This window comes from Magnolia sinica, chromosome 12 (assembly GCF_029962835.1).
Source record: "Magnolia sinica isolate HGM2019 chromosome 12, MsV1, whole genome shotgun sequence".
Taxonomy (NCBI): domain Eukaryota; kingdom Viridiplantae; phylum Streptophyta; class Magnoliopsida; order Magnoliales; family Magnoliaceae; genus Magnolia; species Magnolia sinica.
The window spans coordinates 83260814-83276214 of NC_080584.1; the positions used below are offsets into that span (position 1 = coordinate 83260814).

General features: G+C 41.6%; 1 protein-coding gene across 1 annotated transcript; it reads right to left on the reverse strand.

The window, feature by feature from the left end:
* Positions 1-1573: 1573 nt before the first annotated feature.
* On the reverse strand, positions 1574-15401 carry LOC131221927 (uncharacterized). Its single transcript, XM_058217233.1, has 6 exons — positions 15018-15401; positions 7319-7498; positions 5662-5743; positions 5272-5379; positions 5043-5201; positions 1574-1997 (listed from the first exon to the last, which is right to left on the reverse strand). Exons 1-6 carry the CDS (start codon positions 15267-15269, stop codon positions 1801-1803), a joined length of 978 nt encoding a protein of 325 aa, XP_058073216.1. The 5' UTR covers positions 15270-15401; the 3' UTR covers positions 1574-1800.

A 15401-nucleotide genomic window follows, 5' to 3' on the forward strand; every position in this document is an offset into this window, starting at 1 on the left:
TATTGTACTGTACAGACTTTCTGTCCACGCATTGTCAACATCCAGACTTTCAGTTCGTAAAAGTGGGACCCACATATTGGTGATTTTTTTTTTTAATTTTATTTAAATAATAATAATAATAATAAAAGAAGCCAATATTTTATGGCTAGGATTAGGGTGGTCATGGGTCAGGTCAACTGCAGGGGGCTGGCTGGAGCCAAGCTAAGTGGTTGGAAGGTCTGGCTTGGGCTAGAAAAGTAGGCCATTTAAGTAAATGGCCTTGGGCTGAACCAACCTTGACCCAACGCGTCTGCATAGGTGGTCAATGAGCTGGACCAAGTGACCCAACCCATCCCTGCCCAAACCCCAAACAAAATAAAGTATGGAAACATGCCTATGATTCATGTTTGTTTGGATGCATCATGGTACCATGTATAGCAAGATATGTACCGGTATCACCCATAAACGGTTCAGCTGTATTGGTCCAAAACAGCCCGGGTAATACAATCCTTTATCGGTGGTGTTGATGGAAACAGTGCCCCAAAATCATGGTATGTACCCACTAATTGGAGTGGGTTGAGCATACATTCAGCCCCATATTCGCTTCTAAACCTGAGTTGGGTCTGATTGATTTGAGTGTAGAATGAAATAGGCCAGGTCACAGTGGTAGACTCACAAGAGTTTCAACACAAGGTTATGGGTTCAAGTACCCATTGATTTGAGTCATACAATGAAATAGGCCAAGCCACAGTCATTACAATGAGACGGGTCCTTACTCATGCCCTAGTGGTAGACTCACAAGAGCTTCGACACGAGGTCATGGGTTCAAGTACCCATTGTGGTGAAATCCCACTATGGTGTGAGTGCATGTTTTAAAAAAAAAACAAAAAAAACCAAAAAAAAACAAAGGCCAGGTCAAGTCGGACTTGGGTTTTATGAATTTTCAGTGGGTCGGGTCCAAACATTCGGTAATGGTTTGCAGGTCAGGTTTGGACTAGAATTCTTTAGTAAATGTGTCGGGTTCAGCCCAACCAAACCCAACCCATTGCCAACCTTTATCTAGGGTCTTATAATAGAAGAATTTTGGCATATTGGCTATTAACAACAAACATAAAAACAGTTTTGGATCACTGAACCATGGCCACAGTCGTAGACTGAAAGGGCGACTCTACTTGACAAACTCATAAGGGCTTTTCCTGCAAAAGCGACATTTCCACTATCTCACTGAAAACCAATCCGATGAGGCAAGTCCGTCGATGACAAATACAATATCCGTTTAGCTGGGGAAATGCAATTAGAAACAGATTCCACAAACACAGTTGGGCACAATCTATCATCACGCTTCCGCCATTTAGATGGCACTCCTGAGAGATGCGGCCTCTGATCAGAATCCTAAACAATGTCTCCGACGCAACGGCAGAATCACTTGTGCCCATCTTTCAGTGCTATTGGCAGATGAAAAGATTCTATTTAAATCACATCCTGTTTCAATTTTGATGAAAAGATTCTACTGATAAAGAGAACTCATAGGTAACAGCAGCAGAGAGTTCCTTTTTCTGGAAAATGGAAGCAGCAGGTTGGCGGTTCCTAACCATTTGTTGGAAAAGCATTGACATTAAGCATGTGAATGGATGGTCCCAGTAACTGATTACATTCATCTGATATTTTTATCTATGGTGGAAGCACGAAAGTATATCTATCTACACAACATATCAAATGTCTATTTGATAGTAGTTCTCTAAGGTCCTGAAGCTAAGATGCTCATGAACAGGTAGAAAATCATGCCAAGGTTATTGGAATACCTCTGATATTCTTTTCAGATCATGGAATGAGCAGTATCTTGCCTATATGCTTGCTGCTTTCCATCAACTTATGGCCCTCTGCCGCTTCAGCCAATGGAAAAGACTTGTACACCACGGGCTTCACCTTGCCTGCTGCAATGGCGGGCCACACATTCTTCTCCACCTCGCTGACAATAACCGCTTTGCTTTCAAGGCTTCTAGTCCTCAATCCCGCAGCTGTATAAGCATAACCAGTTATTGTTATTCTAAAGAATATCCAAAAGGGGTAGGCTCCAATTTTCATACGCCAGAGATACTGCACACCAATCCAGACTGTCAAACTGGTGGGCCCAATTTGAACAAAGCACAAAAATCATCAGAAGATCCTAATTCTTGTCCCATTGGTAGTTTCCGAGTTGATGGATAGAAATAAAATTGCCAATGGGCGAAAAAAGGGCGGGATTATATATGACTAGTGTGTTTTCAGGTGATGCTCCAACCCGAATGGACACTCTGGATCAGCATGTATGCATGCAATTCACCCAATCCAAAATCATCATGCTTTAGGAACTGAAGGCAAGTCAATCAACCTGTCAGTGAAGTGAAAAAAAGAAAAAGAAAAAAGAAGCCTACTTCAAGTGCTCCTGACAATGAAGCATTGAAACTACAGGGTCCTGATAGTACAGGACGATGTTTTCACCAACATGAAGATGGGGACATTGTCATGCATTATCAACTTTAAATAAACTAAGATCTCAAATTCTGACATCACTATTTTTCTTCTTCTTCTTCTTCTACTTTTTTTTGTTTGCAAAAAATTTCTTCAAGAAGCATGGAAATTTTAGTACTTCACTTAATCTCTGTTTAGGAAATCTAGCTAGAAAAGAGAATACTGTTTTATCAACACTGTTCCACTAAAGGTGAGTTTGGATACGATATTGAATTTGATTGCAATTGGTAGTCCAACAAAGTGGGCGTAGCTAGGGCCCTTCCATGGGTACCTGGACCCATGGCTACCTGATGAACCCAACCCAATTTTAACAAGTCTGGGTCCCATTTATTAGTGGGCCGGGTCTTGGGTCTCGCCTTTTGGACCCGGTTAAGAATTGGGTCTAGTCGGGCTCTGGTTGGGTCCATCCTATGGAACTGGTTAAAGTCGGGTTATGTTGGGTCTAGTCAGGTCCAGCCAATTTTAAATTTTAGTTGTAAAAAATTATAATTATATATGAGAAATGCTCACACACAACTAGTTGGACCATCCAACTAGTTGCCTCATGTAAGAGAAATTAATGTTAGTAAATGTTTTGCGATGAAAATTATTTCACGGAGGAAAGCTATCTGTCAGCTTAGGTGGGCCTCACTGTAGCATTAATGTGAAATCCACCCAACCATCGAGTGAGTCAACCCATGATAGACCCAGGGCCCGAAAATCAGCCCCATCAGTTGTTCAAGTAGACCACATGATTGGAAATGGTGTGCATAGAAAGCTCACCCTCCAAATTGTTTCCCTTGGTGTGGCCTACTTAAATCACGTATGGGCCTGCTTTTTGGGCCTTGGGACTATTTTGGTGTGGCATCTAATGGTTGGAGTGGATTTCACATGATAATCACGGTGGGCCCTATAAAAATGAAGGGTGGGCGTCTCTCACAACTGTTTCCATTGGTATGGTCCGCATCAATCACAGATCAGCCTGAATTTTTGGCTCCTGGCCTAACATGGGATTACACATCTAATGGACGGATTGGATCACACGTGTGCATCATGGTGGGCCCTTTCAAAGAATAAGGGCAGTGTCAGTCCCGCAAGTGGTAGTTTCGAGAAAAGTTGAACATTTCCAAGAATTGTGGGGAGTGGATAGGTGTCACCCTCTTAAGACCGTAAGGAGTGTTTTCCTGACCGTGGGGCCTACCTGAATGTATGTGCTGTATATCCACGCTGTCCAACAGCTTTCACAGATCACTGTAGTGCATAGTCCTAAGAATGAAACAAATCCAAATCTCAAGTGGACCACACCATAGGAAACAGTGGACATTGACTGTCCACCATAAAAAACTTCCTAGGGCCCGCCATTATGTTTATTTGCCATCCAAACTCTTCATAAGGTCACATAGGCTTGGACGAAGGGAAAACACAAATATCAGCTTGATCCAAAACTTCTGTGCCCCCAACAAGTTTCTAGTGGCAGGTGTTCAATCTTCACTACTTTATGTGGTGTGGTCCACTTGAGCCATAGACCTGCGTCGTTTTTGGCATCATGCCATTAAATGATATGGCAGCATGGATGGACAGAGTGGATATAACAAATACATCATGATGAGCCCATAAAATTTTACCATGTCAATATGATACCGATCGTGTTCTACGTTGCAAATCCGAGAATATTGATACCTTACGGGTGCGGATGAAGTGTGCCCCAGCCTCACCCAACATGGTGCAGCCCTGACCGTGTGGCCCACCTTGATGCACGTATTGTATACCCACACCGTCCATCTAATATTTTTTCAGCTCCTTTTAGGGCATAAAACCAAAACTCAAGCAGATCAAAATCTTACATCCATCTATTTTCTCAGCTCATTTTGGAGTGCAAGCTTTCTATGCATAATCTTTTCAATTGTGTGGTCCACATGAACCACAAATGTGACTGATTTTCAAGCCCTGCGTGTAACACGGGGTGGCTCACCTGATGGTTGGGGTGGATTTTACATTAACACCATGCTAGGCCCACCCAAGCCAGTAACTATTTTTCCTGTGGCAACTTATTGGACGGTCCAACTAGTTGTGTGTGAGCATTTCTCATTACACACACACATATATGGATTATTCCAGCAAAAGAATGTGTGTGTGATCTAATCAATCCATTGGGAGGGCCTAACCATGTAAATGCTCTTATTTTTCCAAAACCCAACTCATAACCTAGATCCAAAGACTTGATGGATACCCAAAATCAATCTAACCTAGGTCCAGGTCTTCAAGAACTAGAACGGTTACCATAGGACCTGATCCGAACCCAACCTGTTGACAGCCCTACAACTAGCCAGATGTAATTTTCACAGAGACCATCAGATCCAGATTGTAGTCTCCATACTTGCCATTATATCAAGGGTCCGGTCTCCAAATAGCAATTATACTATAGGATAGGAAATGAATGTGAGGGCTACTTCCTCGTTATGAAATATGGCTCCTAGGAAAAAAAAAAAAAAACAAAAATTGTCATTTGTATTTTCTAGTTGTGCATCCAAAAACAGCCCAAGCAAACTCAAGAAGTGATTAATCGATAATACCTTGCACCGTAAGGCGCCTTGCAAGCAGACATGCGAGGTTTGCTTCTGTAGCCACACCACCCTGGAAGCCAACAATAAAAAGCCTTCCGTCGACATTTAAGCTGTTGAGGTTTCGTTGGAAGTAAGGGCCACCAACATTGTCTAATATGACATCAACACCTGCCGTCGAATATTTATAAGTTTGAGAACCTGTTTGAAATTTTTTAGATGTTGAAGAAAGTGAACAGACCTTTCCCTCCTGTTTCTTCCTTCACCCGCGCAACAAAGTCTTCAGTCTTATAATTGATGCAGACATCAGCACCAAGATCCTTGCAAAAGGCTAGTTTTTCTTCACTTCCTAGTAAACAGAAAAAGTGTTACAGTGTAAGAATCAAGGATTGGATAGATACTAGGTATAGATCGAGAGTATGATATCCGGTGGCATGGGAGTTACACCATAGGCTAGTAGGGTGGAGGGTAAATAGGTAGGTCCTACAGGTGTTGGTGGTGTATAGGGTAATGGATGAGGCTGTCGCAGCTACCACAGATGCACCAAAGTGGATTAGCCATAATGGATGGAGTGGACACTACACTAGATGGAAGGGCTACCAATAAAGGCAGAACATCTCATGCTATGTACCTGCTGTGACAAATACCCTCACTCCTTGGTGCTTGGCAATCTGAATGGCAAATGTGCCTATTCCACTAGATCCCCCATGAATCTGAAAATTATATGGTTCAGTTCACAATCCTATATAACAAAAACAACAACAACAACAACAACAACAAAAAAAACCATTCTGGAAACACGGGTGAAAGGTCAGACTATTAGGATTATCAATGGACTGGGCTGGCCTGTCAGGCTTTAGGGCTTGGCCAGACCTGGGCCTATAATTTAAGCCCGTTTATTAATCAGGCCAGGCTCAAGCTGCATCTAAGAGCCCGTCAACCCAGCCTAAATGCAGCCCAGCTCGTTTAAGGTTTCAAGGGCATTTTTCTCAATACCAAGCATGATTGCACGGGCCAAATGAACAAACTATATCTTGCACAAAAGAGGATGGCCAGGCTCAGGCTCGGGCTCAGGCTCAGGCTCAGGTCAGACTTGGGCCCCAGTCATGCATAATCATCACAGGCCAGGCTTGGACAAACTAGCTCTTTAAATGGCTACGCAATGGGACCCAACCCGCCCAACCCGATTTCAATGGGTTTGGGTCCCATTTATCAGACCCGTTAAGAAATCAGGTTGGGTTAGGGTATTGCCTTTTGGACCCAGTTAAAAATGGATATAGTCAGGTTCAGACCAGGTCCATGTGACAGGCCCGTTTAAAGTCAGGTTGGGTCTAGTTAGTTCTAATAGTAAAATTATACATATTTAATATATATTGATTATTCTAGCAAAAGAAATGAGGTTTCCTAAGACATACGCATGTAAGAGAACCCGTTTAACAACATGCAAGTCTCAAAGGGGCATTCGTGTGTGAGATTTAATCTATCCGTCAGGTGGGCCCAACCATTTAAATGCTCATATTTATTTTGAACCGAACTCAAAACCTCGAATCAAAGACCCAATGGGTTGGGTACCCAAAACTAATCAGATCCAGATCTGAGTCTTCGAGATAAAGACCCGGATGTGAAAGGACCCAGACCCAAGTAGCCTGGGTATGGGTAGTATAGGACCTGACCCATTGACAGCCCCAGGAAACAACTCAGCCTGGCTGGAACCCAACCAGTTGACAGCCCTATAGACTGTTTCTGAACAAACAATAAAATAAATAAATCCAATTTTGGCAATACTTTGTTGCATCATGTGAAATCAAACTAGTAGATTTGGAACAAGTGGCAATAGCAGTTTAGAACTACCTAAGATATTGATATAGGACTTAGAAGATGATGCTATGCATATCTAAGGTTCCATGGATGAGAAAATGGGATTCAATAACCCAAGGGCTCTTTTTTTTTAGGGTGAAAGGTAGCAGAATGTAATTAAAGAAGGCATGCAAAAAGCTGGGACAAAGCAGGCTTATGGGTAAGGAATTAAAGCATTCCAATTTCCTCTGTTTCTGAAAGCAAATGTGCTGCTGACGAGTGGTCTGCATTCTGCTGTCATCTAATAGGTGCACCCTCTGCATTACCAGAATAACGTAACTTTTCACAAATTTTAGAAACGTGCTCTTTCTGGAAAAGAGAGCAATGCTAAACAACAGCCAAAAGATTAGCTGATGCTGATGGAGCACACATGCTTTGAGAATCAAAGTAAATCTTCCGTGACTCACTCCAAATAGACCCTAATGATTTACCAGGAAGGTTTCCCCTGCGGATAGCCTGCTCATCATAAAGACTGTTGACCACACTGTACAAGCCACCTCAGGAAAGCTCGCAGCATCTTTCAGAGAAACACTTGGCGGAATTGGAAGAACTTGTCCAGCTGGAACCGCTACCTTTTCTGCATATCCTCCTCCACTAAGAAGAGCACACACCTGGAAAAGACAGTCAACATAAACGCTGCACAGAATCAGCATTTACAACTAAAAAAATGATGCATAGATAAAATATTTTCCTCCCAGGATCATTATGTTGAATTTGAACCCATAACCATCAAGGTTTCAGTGACGACATCCAATTGAGTCATGGGCTCAAGCCATTAATTATATATAACACAAGATACCATATGATTATGACTATGACTCTATATTAAAAAATCAAACTCAGGTACTAGGCATATTCAAGGTTTAAAACTTGGTTTCAGAGTGCAACTGGTCCTGGTATTGAACCAAGTTGTATCACTGATACAAATATGACTTGTTCAATGTATCGAATGAGTTGCTTGGAGGGAAAGAAAAAAACAAAACAAAACAAAAAAGAGAAAAGAAAATGAGACTGCTTCAACTTGGTCCATCTTGTTACCAACTTGGTCCATACCGGTCTGACTCACTCCAGCTCATCCCGATTCAAACGAATCAGACCGAATTGCCAAATTTTAACGTATTGGTGGTCCAACTTAGATCAGTTGCCACCAATACTAACGCGGCCAGAGCAATACAAGTCGTACCGAATGATATTAAAAACCATGGGGATAGTAGATAATAAACCCGAATATCCAGCAATATCTCAACATTATATGATCACTAGTACAAAACATAACCGTCTATAATCTTGCAATTATACTTGCGATGAACATATCCTTTTACTCCTTGGGTAGCTATGCAGGGATCAAACACTTCGGCAGAAGGTCACAGCTCACGGTAGCATCACAGGATTATCCAATTGAGCTACCCACTCAACCTCGTATCTATATTAATAAGGCACGGATATGACAGTGAAAGACGAATGTTGGCATAGTCATGCCAGCAATTAGATTAGCAAATTTCATCGATTTAAAAAATAAAATCAGTTACACATCACATCAAATGCAGAATACTGTCTCAATAAATGGCGAAAAGTATACCACACAAAACTGTTAAAAAAAATCCCTTCATTAAGGTTGCTTTTGGACTTTGGATGCATGTTTGGTTTAGATTGTAACAAAGTGGAAGTGAATGATCACAATTCCAATCAGAAATACTATTTCTCGAGTAGTGTTTGTTTTAAATACGGCATAAAATGAAAGTTGTCACGATTTTGACTGGTTATTGCTCCAAATAAAGTGGAACTCACCCAACATTGGACATTCACTCTCTGCCAACTTAATTATCATGATGGGATTATCTAAGTCAATGATGCATCCAAACATGGAGCCAATTCAAAGAATACCTTCAACACATTATACCATATGATTTTTATTTATTTATTTTTGAGGAATTATATAATCCTTGGCTCAAGGATATTTATAGCATCAACAGATCCAAGTTCCAACATCTGAGGCTTGATTTTGATGTGCATGACCATGGATAGACCATGATTGAAAATCTCTTTGAAAGGACAAACCTAGCCCTTCAATCAGTAGCCTGCAAATAGATGTTAGGCACAAAATAAAGCAATGGTTCAACTCGCAGGAAAAGACCAACAATTGGATGGCTAGGATCTTCCCATCTGAGAGACTTTTGGGGCAAGGTCTATCAATGGAGGATAACGGGTCCAATGGCAGATTGGGTGTTGCCCCAAAAGCTTTCAGTTTTTCAGAAAAAATGACTGAACATAGAAAGTAGCTGTATTTATTTTGTTAACCATCTATTTGCAGCCCAACAACCAATGAATCAGGATGGCTGGATACTCCCATTGAGGAGATCATTGGGGCATGGTTTCATCCAATGTTGGACCCATCATATTTAACAGTCCAGATAACTAAACATGGGCCTCGCTTCTACAAATTGAGAACTATACATATTGTGCATATCCATAGGATTCATGTTATCCTCCTCATTGGAACTCAGGGTCCAAGGATACTATTACGCATACTCAAGCAGAAGATCATATATTCCTAATTATTTTATCAATCACAGTAGTCTTCACCATGGATTATGGAGGGGTGCTTTATGGTGCAACTCGGTTATCGAGTCAATGAGATCTCAATGTCCAAATTTCAAAGAAATGGAAATGTCTACACTCGATATTAGAGTAGAGAGGGAGAAATAACTTTATTTATATTCAAAATTCTTCTCTTAAAATATTTAAGGAACTATAATAATGGTGCAGCCCGGTTATTGAGTCAATGAGATATCAAAACCCAAATAGCAAAAAATTAAAAGAAAAGTATACTCACAAGAATAATGGAGTAGAGAGGGAGAGAACTTTATTGATATCAACCTTCTTCTCTTAAAATACCAAAAAAAAAACTTAGAAAATATTGGAATGGCCAACTCCTATACCACTTTTCTCTTTTATAGATCCTAAATGAATCTTCAATTAAAATCCCCTAACTAAAAGATTGATCTAAAATCAATATAGTCTTTCTTAATATGGTAAAAACCTATTAATAGTAAAAGCAAATAAAGAAAGTAATCTCAATTACATTTTTAAAACCAACCCATATCTTCAATCATATCAATTACATCCCATTCATATCTTCAATCACATCTTCAATTAGGGCTTTAAATCAACGTCTCATATCTCCCAAAAATAGTAAATTAGAATCCTTGATATAGGCATCCAAATATGTAAATAAGTAGTAAAAAAATCAGCACATGTTGGGCCTTGGTGGGCTATGGACCCACGTCTTATTGGGCCATACAATGGGCCTAAGTGGTTTGGGCCCTATAGTGGGCCATGGCCCTAGGCAGGCCGTGGCCTGCATCAAATAAAGAGAAACGTGGAATGCCTACCTCCTATACCACTCCCCCTTTTATAGACCCTAAGGACAATCCCTATGAATATTTAATGAAAATCTCCCATCTATTAGATTGATTTCAAATCAATCTTAAACTATTACAAATCAATCAATAATGTATTTAAGATAATAAAAATTCCACCGACAAAGATTAGGTATAAAATAGCAAAAAACAAAATCTACTAAATACCCCTAAAATCTCCAATTATATCTTCCACATAGCCCCCTATTGTATACTTCAACAAATGGCAACTGTGATCTCTAATATTCAAGCTCCAAATTTAACAAGAAACAACCCAAAGTCAGCGCATGTTGGGCCCTATGTGGGCTGTGGACCTACATAGGGCCTACATCACTTTAGAATCTAAATGATTAAAAATTAGTCATACTAAAACAGAGTATATGGAGTGCAATATTAGTAAAAACAGGAGTGGAAACTAGGAATTCGTTATGATTATTGACCAAGAAGTATCTATAGACAACCCACACAGGATGAGCAACTTAATGTAAGGCCTGATGCGCATGAGGCTTTGATCCCCGCATCCCCAATTCCAACCCTCGAGAGCTGTACCCAAACCTTAGCCTGGCCTTACCCCAAGCCTAAGCCAAGTCCTACCTCACAACCTAACCCAAATCTAGGCCTAAAATAAGGCCCAAATTCAAGCCCAAACTCAGGCCTAAGATGCCTAGATACCCTTAAACCCAAACCACTCCAAAGACCAAAATTCCAAAGGGGTACTCAGGGTCTACCGGTGCTCCCAGTCAAATTTAGGAGCATTCGATGAGGTGGGTGGCGCATTATGTGCCGCTTGCCACATGGATGACTGCGCATTTTGAGGTGCGTTTAGGTGGAGGAGAGAGTTCTACCCCCACGGCCCCACCCAAGAGTGGTGCACCTGGACCCGAATAACCAAAATATCATTAGAACTGACCCTTTTACTCTCCATACCAAGGTATTCAAAATCGGTTACGTAATTGCCATAATGGCCCTTACATAATAGAAACGGTCATAACCGTTACACGTTATAGGGTCGAAACGACTGTTACAAAAAAACAAGCCATAAAATTCCTATAATGGCCTCGTAACAGCCCATAACAGACCCATAACGGTTTTGTAACAATTTTTTTAATAAAAAAGGGTCAGAACGGCTGTTACAACCCGTATCATAACAATAACGATGGTGACCGTTACAACCACTGTTAGCATTTTGGAACACCTCCATACCACACTCTTTAGCCAATGGGAGAATGCCATGTCACACCCTCATTCCCATAACCAATCACAAACCTCCACTTCATCTTTTTCTCCTAAACTTCACCCAAATCTCCAAAATGCCACCCACTTACAACTATAAATACCCATCCCCTCTTCATTTTATCCATCCATTACACACTCATTCTCTACACCACGTCCATGCCCAAGCCATCCCAACTGTCAAGTGCAGATCAAGCTTCCTCCTCAACCCTTGTGACACTCCATCCATCCACCACCCCCATAGCCCTCTTATTGAATACCCCAGGCTACTAATCAGCTACATTCATTAGATCCATCATTTCCATATCTAGCATTTGCATCATTGCATCTTTTCTAACCTCCCCTACTTCTCCAGTCTATTTGAGTGTATGCTCTAGGGCTTGCCAATCCACCCGGATCCTGCCACATCAAAAATTCAGATTGACTAGAACATTTCCTTTTCTTTCTCGTCTCTCATAGGTAAATGGGTGTTGGAGAATCGCTTGTGTTCAATCCCTCACTCTCACTCCTGAGTGGGACACTGCATCATGCATCATTCATTCAATTTTTCTTTTCTTTATCATCTTTCTCAGGGAAACGGGTCCTGGCAAATTGCCTGAGTTTGATCTCTCACTTCCACTACTGAGTTAGAGATTTCATTATGCATCATTCATCCTCATACATCATTCATTCATTTTTCTTTTCTTTTTCACCTCTTTCAAGTATGTAGGTGTCGGCAAATCATGTGTTTGATTTCTCGCTCCCAATCCTAAGTTAGACACTCATCATTTCTTTCATTTCCAGACATCTAAAAGTTAAGTCAATCAAATCCAATAAATCCCACAAAGTAAATATTGCACTTATGTGCGGGCGGAGAGGTGCCTAACACCTTCCTTCTCCGTCGCCGAGGTCCCTTGGATAGAATCTCAGGTTGTAGATTAGGAGTTGATGGGGACATCACATGCACATGCACACACGCGACGCCCCCTATGCATGCACGCAAGGAGGAGGGCCCCACCGTCGATCTGTCTCGATGACGATGTCCCGGGAGGGCTTCCTAGTTAAAAGACGAAATTTTGGTTCATTGAAGTGGGCCCGATAGTCAAGTAAAGCCCATTATGGGATCTCATGATCGGGGCCCGCTAGTCAGATTAAGTTCATATTTTAGGTTTTGCTTATTTATGTTATTTAGAATATCATGAACGCTTTAAATTTCTTTGATTAGTTTTTATTTTGGTTTACTTCATCACCAAGTAATAGGTTACGCACAAGGCGCGAGTTTTGGGGTATAAGGTTTTCTTATAAATAGGCATATCTTGTAGTTCTTTTGATTTATTGAAGTTTAATAAAAATTCCTGCAAGTTTTTTTTTCTCTCCGAGTTTCCGAGTTGTGGAAAAATTCAAGTGGGTGTGAAGCCCTCCCTTTTCGAATGGCTAACTACCGTGGTGCGAAGCCACATCTATCCCTATCCATCCCTACCTTCTTCCATCCATATATCTCACCTTCTACAACTGTCCTCGCCTCGAATTTATCAATTTTGCAGCGGATCTTCTCCCTACAGCCAGTTTTCAGAATTTGGCCCTGCAGGAGGGCTGAAACTTTGGCGGAGCACCGTGCACAGCTTGTAGCTTGGATCGCCCTGAAACTTTGGGGGTTTGGAGCCCACCCCTGGCCGACCAGGGCTAAGGAATCGGTTTCTGGGTGTGGGACCTGCTCACACGTGCAGCCGGCTAGTGCGCACGTGTGTCAGGCCCTGGCCTGCTGTCCGCTTGCGGAAATTATCTCCCGGTTTAGGTTTTCTCTTATTTCCCCCTTTTCATACTTATTTTCATAAACCCTAACCCTAGATTGCATTACCCTTAATTTATTTGCCTTTTTTTTTTACCTTAGGGTTCCTTGAGTTGAAATTAGTGAATCCCTTGGATTAGGGACTGATTATTGTGCATGTGTGGATGATTATTTCTTATTTTTGAGTATCGTTTGGTTCATAATTTTTATTGATTCAGCCCTAACATGTGTAGACCTAGACCCGCATAGATTCCTCTTAATTGAATGTTTGGACTTTCATGTGGGATATGGAATTTATGTAATTGTTTCTGAACTAACATGATCTTAAGCCTGAAATCTCGCACATCATATTTGAATTTCATGTCCTTCATCAGGAGTCATAATAAAGCAAGGGATCTTCGATTCTCTAGTTTTTAAAGATATTGTAGGGTCTAGCCGACTGTGGAAATCTGAGTTATTTAGCCAGTGGCAACTCTAAGTCAAATGTTTCATATCTCGAGTCAAACTACAAAAGCACAAGAACAAAAAGCTTGAAAAGGGCCCTCGTGAGTGCGATCCTATCGTCCGACATTCACAGCACTTTCAATATCTTGGGTAAATAGTTCATGAGAGTGGAGGGATTGAGAAGGATGTCGCCCATCAAATGAGTTCTATATGATTACCATGGACCAATCAAACCGAAGAGGAAATTTTATAGGATAGTTATATGACTAGCCATCCCTTGTGGGACAGAATGTTGGCTAGTTAAGGAAGAACATATTTATAGGATGAGTGTAGCTGAAATGAGGATGTTGAGAAGGATGAGTTGCAAGGCGAGGAGGGAAATAATCAGAAATGAATGCATTCGAGGAACTTAGGATAGCACCAAGAGGCAATAAGAACTGAACCGGTTAGGAGTGAATTGGTATAAGTTGAAGGCATTAAAAGGGTACATGGAAAGCTCAAAAGGACGTGGGTGGAGGTAGTAAGAAAGGACTTGATCAACTATTATCTAACTGAAGTTATGGCCATTGATCGAGTGGATTGGCGGAATATGTTTCGTATAACAGACCCAATTAGTTGTGATGAGGATGATGATGATAATAGTATTATTCTTGCTGCATTCTTCAAGACATATATTGAAACAAAACCATTCTCTATCATAGCTTCACCTAATGCTTGGTATTATACAATGCTCATCCAAGAGTGTGTACAGTACCTTCCGGTTTTCAGTTGGGAGCTACAGTTCAATGTTCCAAACAGCAGCTGTGATGAGGGCCACTGAGCCTGGATGGCCCATGCACCAAAATCTCCAGATTGGCCGATCTTGGATTCAGAAAAATTGGCCTTTTTCTAGCTGTGTGTGGCCATTCACTGCATCTCTTTTCTGAACCGTCCATGTGTGAGGCCACCGTATTGAATATTCACGATTCTTCAATCTACAAGATTTTTGGTGCATCAGCCATCTGAGATGGGCCCCTTAACATCAACGGTTTGGATCAGTGAAAGATGAGTTCCACTTGTACAAACCAAAAGCTCAATCTGAACCGTAAAAATATTCCGCACGAACTTTGTATAATATCTCCAACAAATTAATATAAATGAAAAGAACAGAATTCCAATTTTCGAATGGCATGCTGCGTCCTACCGCGGGCCCACCATATGAACTGCTCTGATCACAGAGGGTGGGTCCCACGGTTTGGTGACCGACCTGCAGCCATAAGAGAGTACCTGATCGCCGATCTTCCACCGGCTGACATCTTTCCCGACGGATTCAACGGTTCCAGAGCACTCAAGGCCCGGATACGGGCTCGTTCCCTTCGGAGGCGGATACGATCCCTTCCGCTGCAGCGTATCGGCCCGGTTCAACGCGGTGGCCTCGACCTTTATCAGGACCTCACCGTCTCCGATTTTAGGGTTTTCAACCTCTTGAATCTGGAGGACTTCCGGCCCACCGGGGCTCGTGATGACGACAGCCTTCATCTTTTCCGGCGAGATTGACAGAAAACAAGCGTTGGGATTAGTTCCGGAGGCCGAAATTCTCGCCTGATAGGATTTCCGGCGATCGGAATTTGAGAGGTTTGGGGGGGTTTTAAGGAACAGAGAGTGAGGAGC

Coding starts and splice junctions, on each gene's coding strand:
- LOC131221927 (XM_058217233.1), bottom strand. CDS start 15,269: ATGAAGGCTGTCGTCATCACGAGCCCCGGTGGGCCGGAAGTCCTCCAG. Junction 7,499..15,017: donor GGTGGAAGATCGGCGATCAG/GTACTCTCTTAT, acceptor TGTCTTTTCCAG/GTGTGTGCTCTTCTTAGTGG. Junction 5,744..7,318: donor CCGCAGGGGAAACCTTCCTG/GTAAATCATTAG, acceptor TATAATTTTCAG/ATTCATGGGGGATCTAGTGG.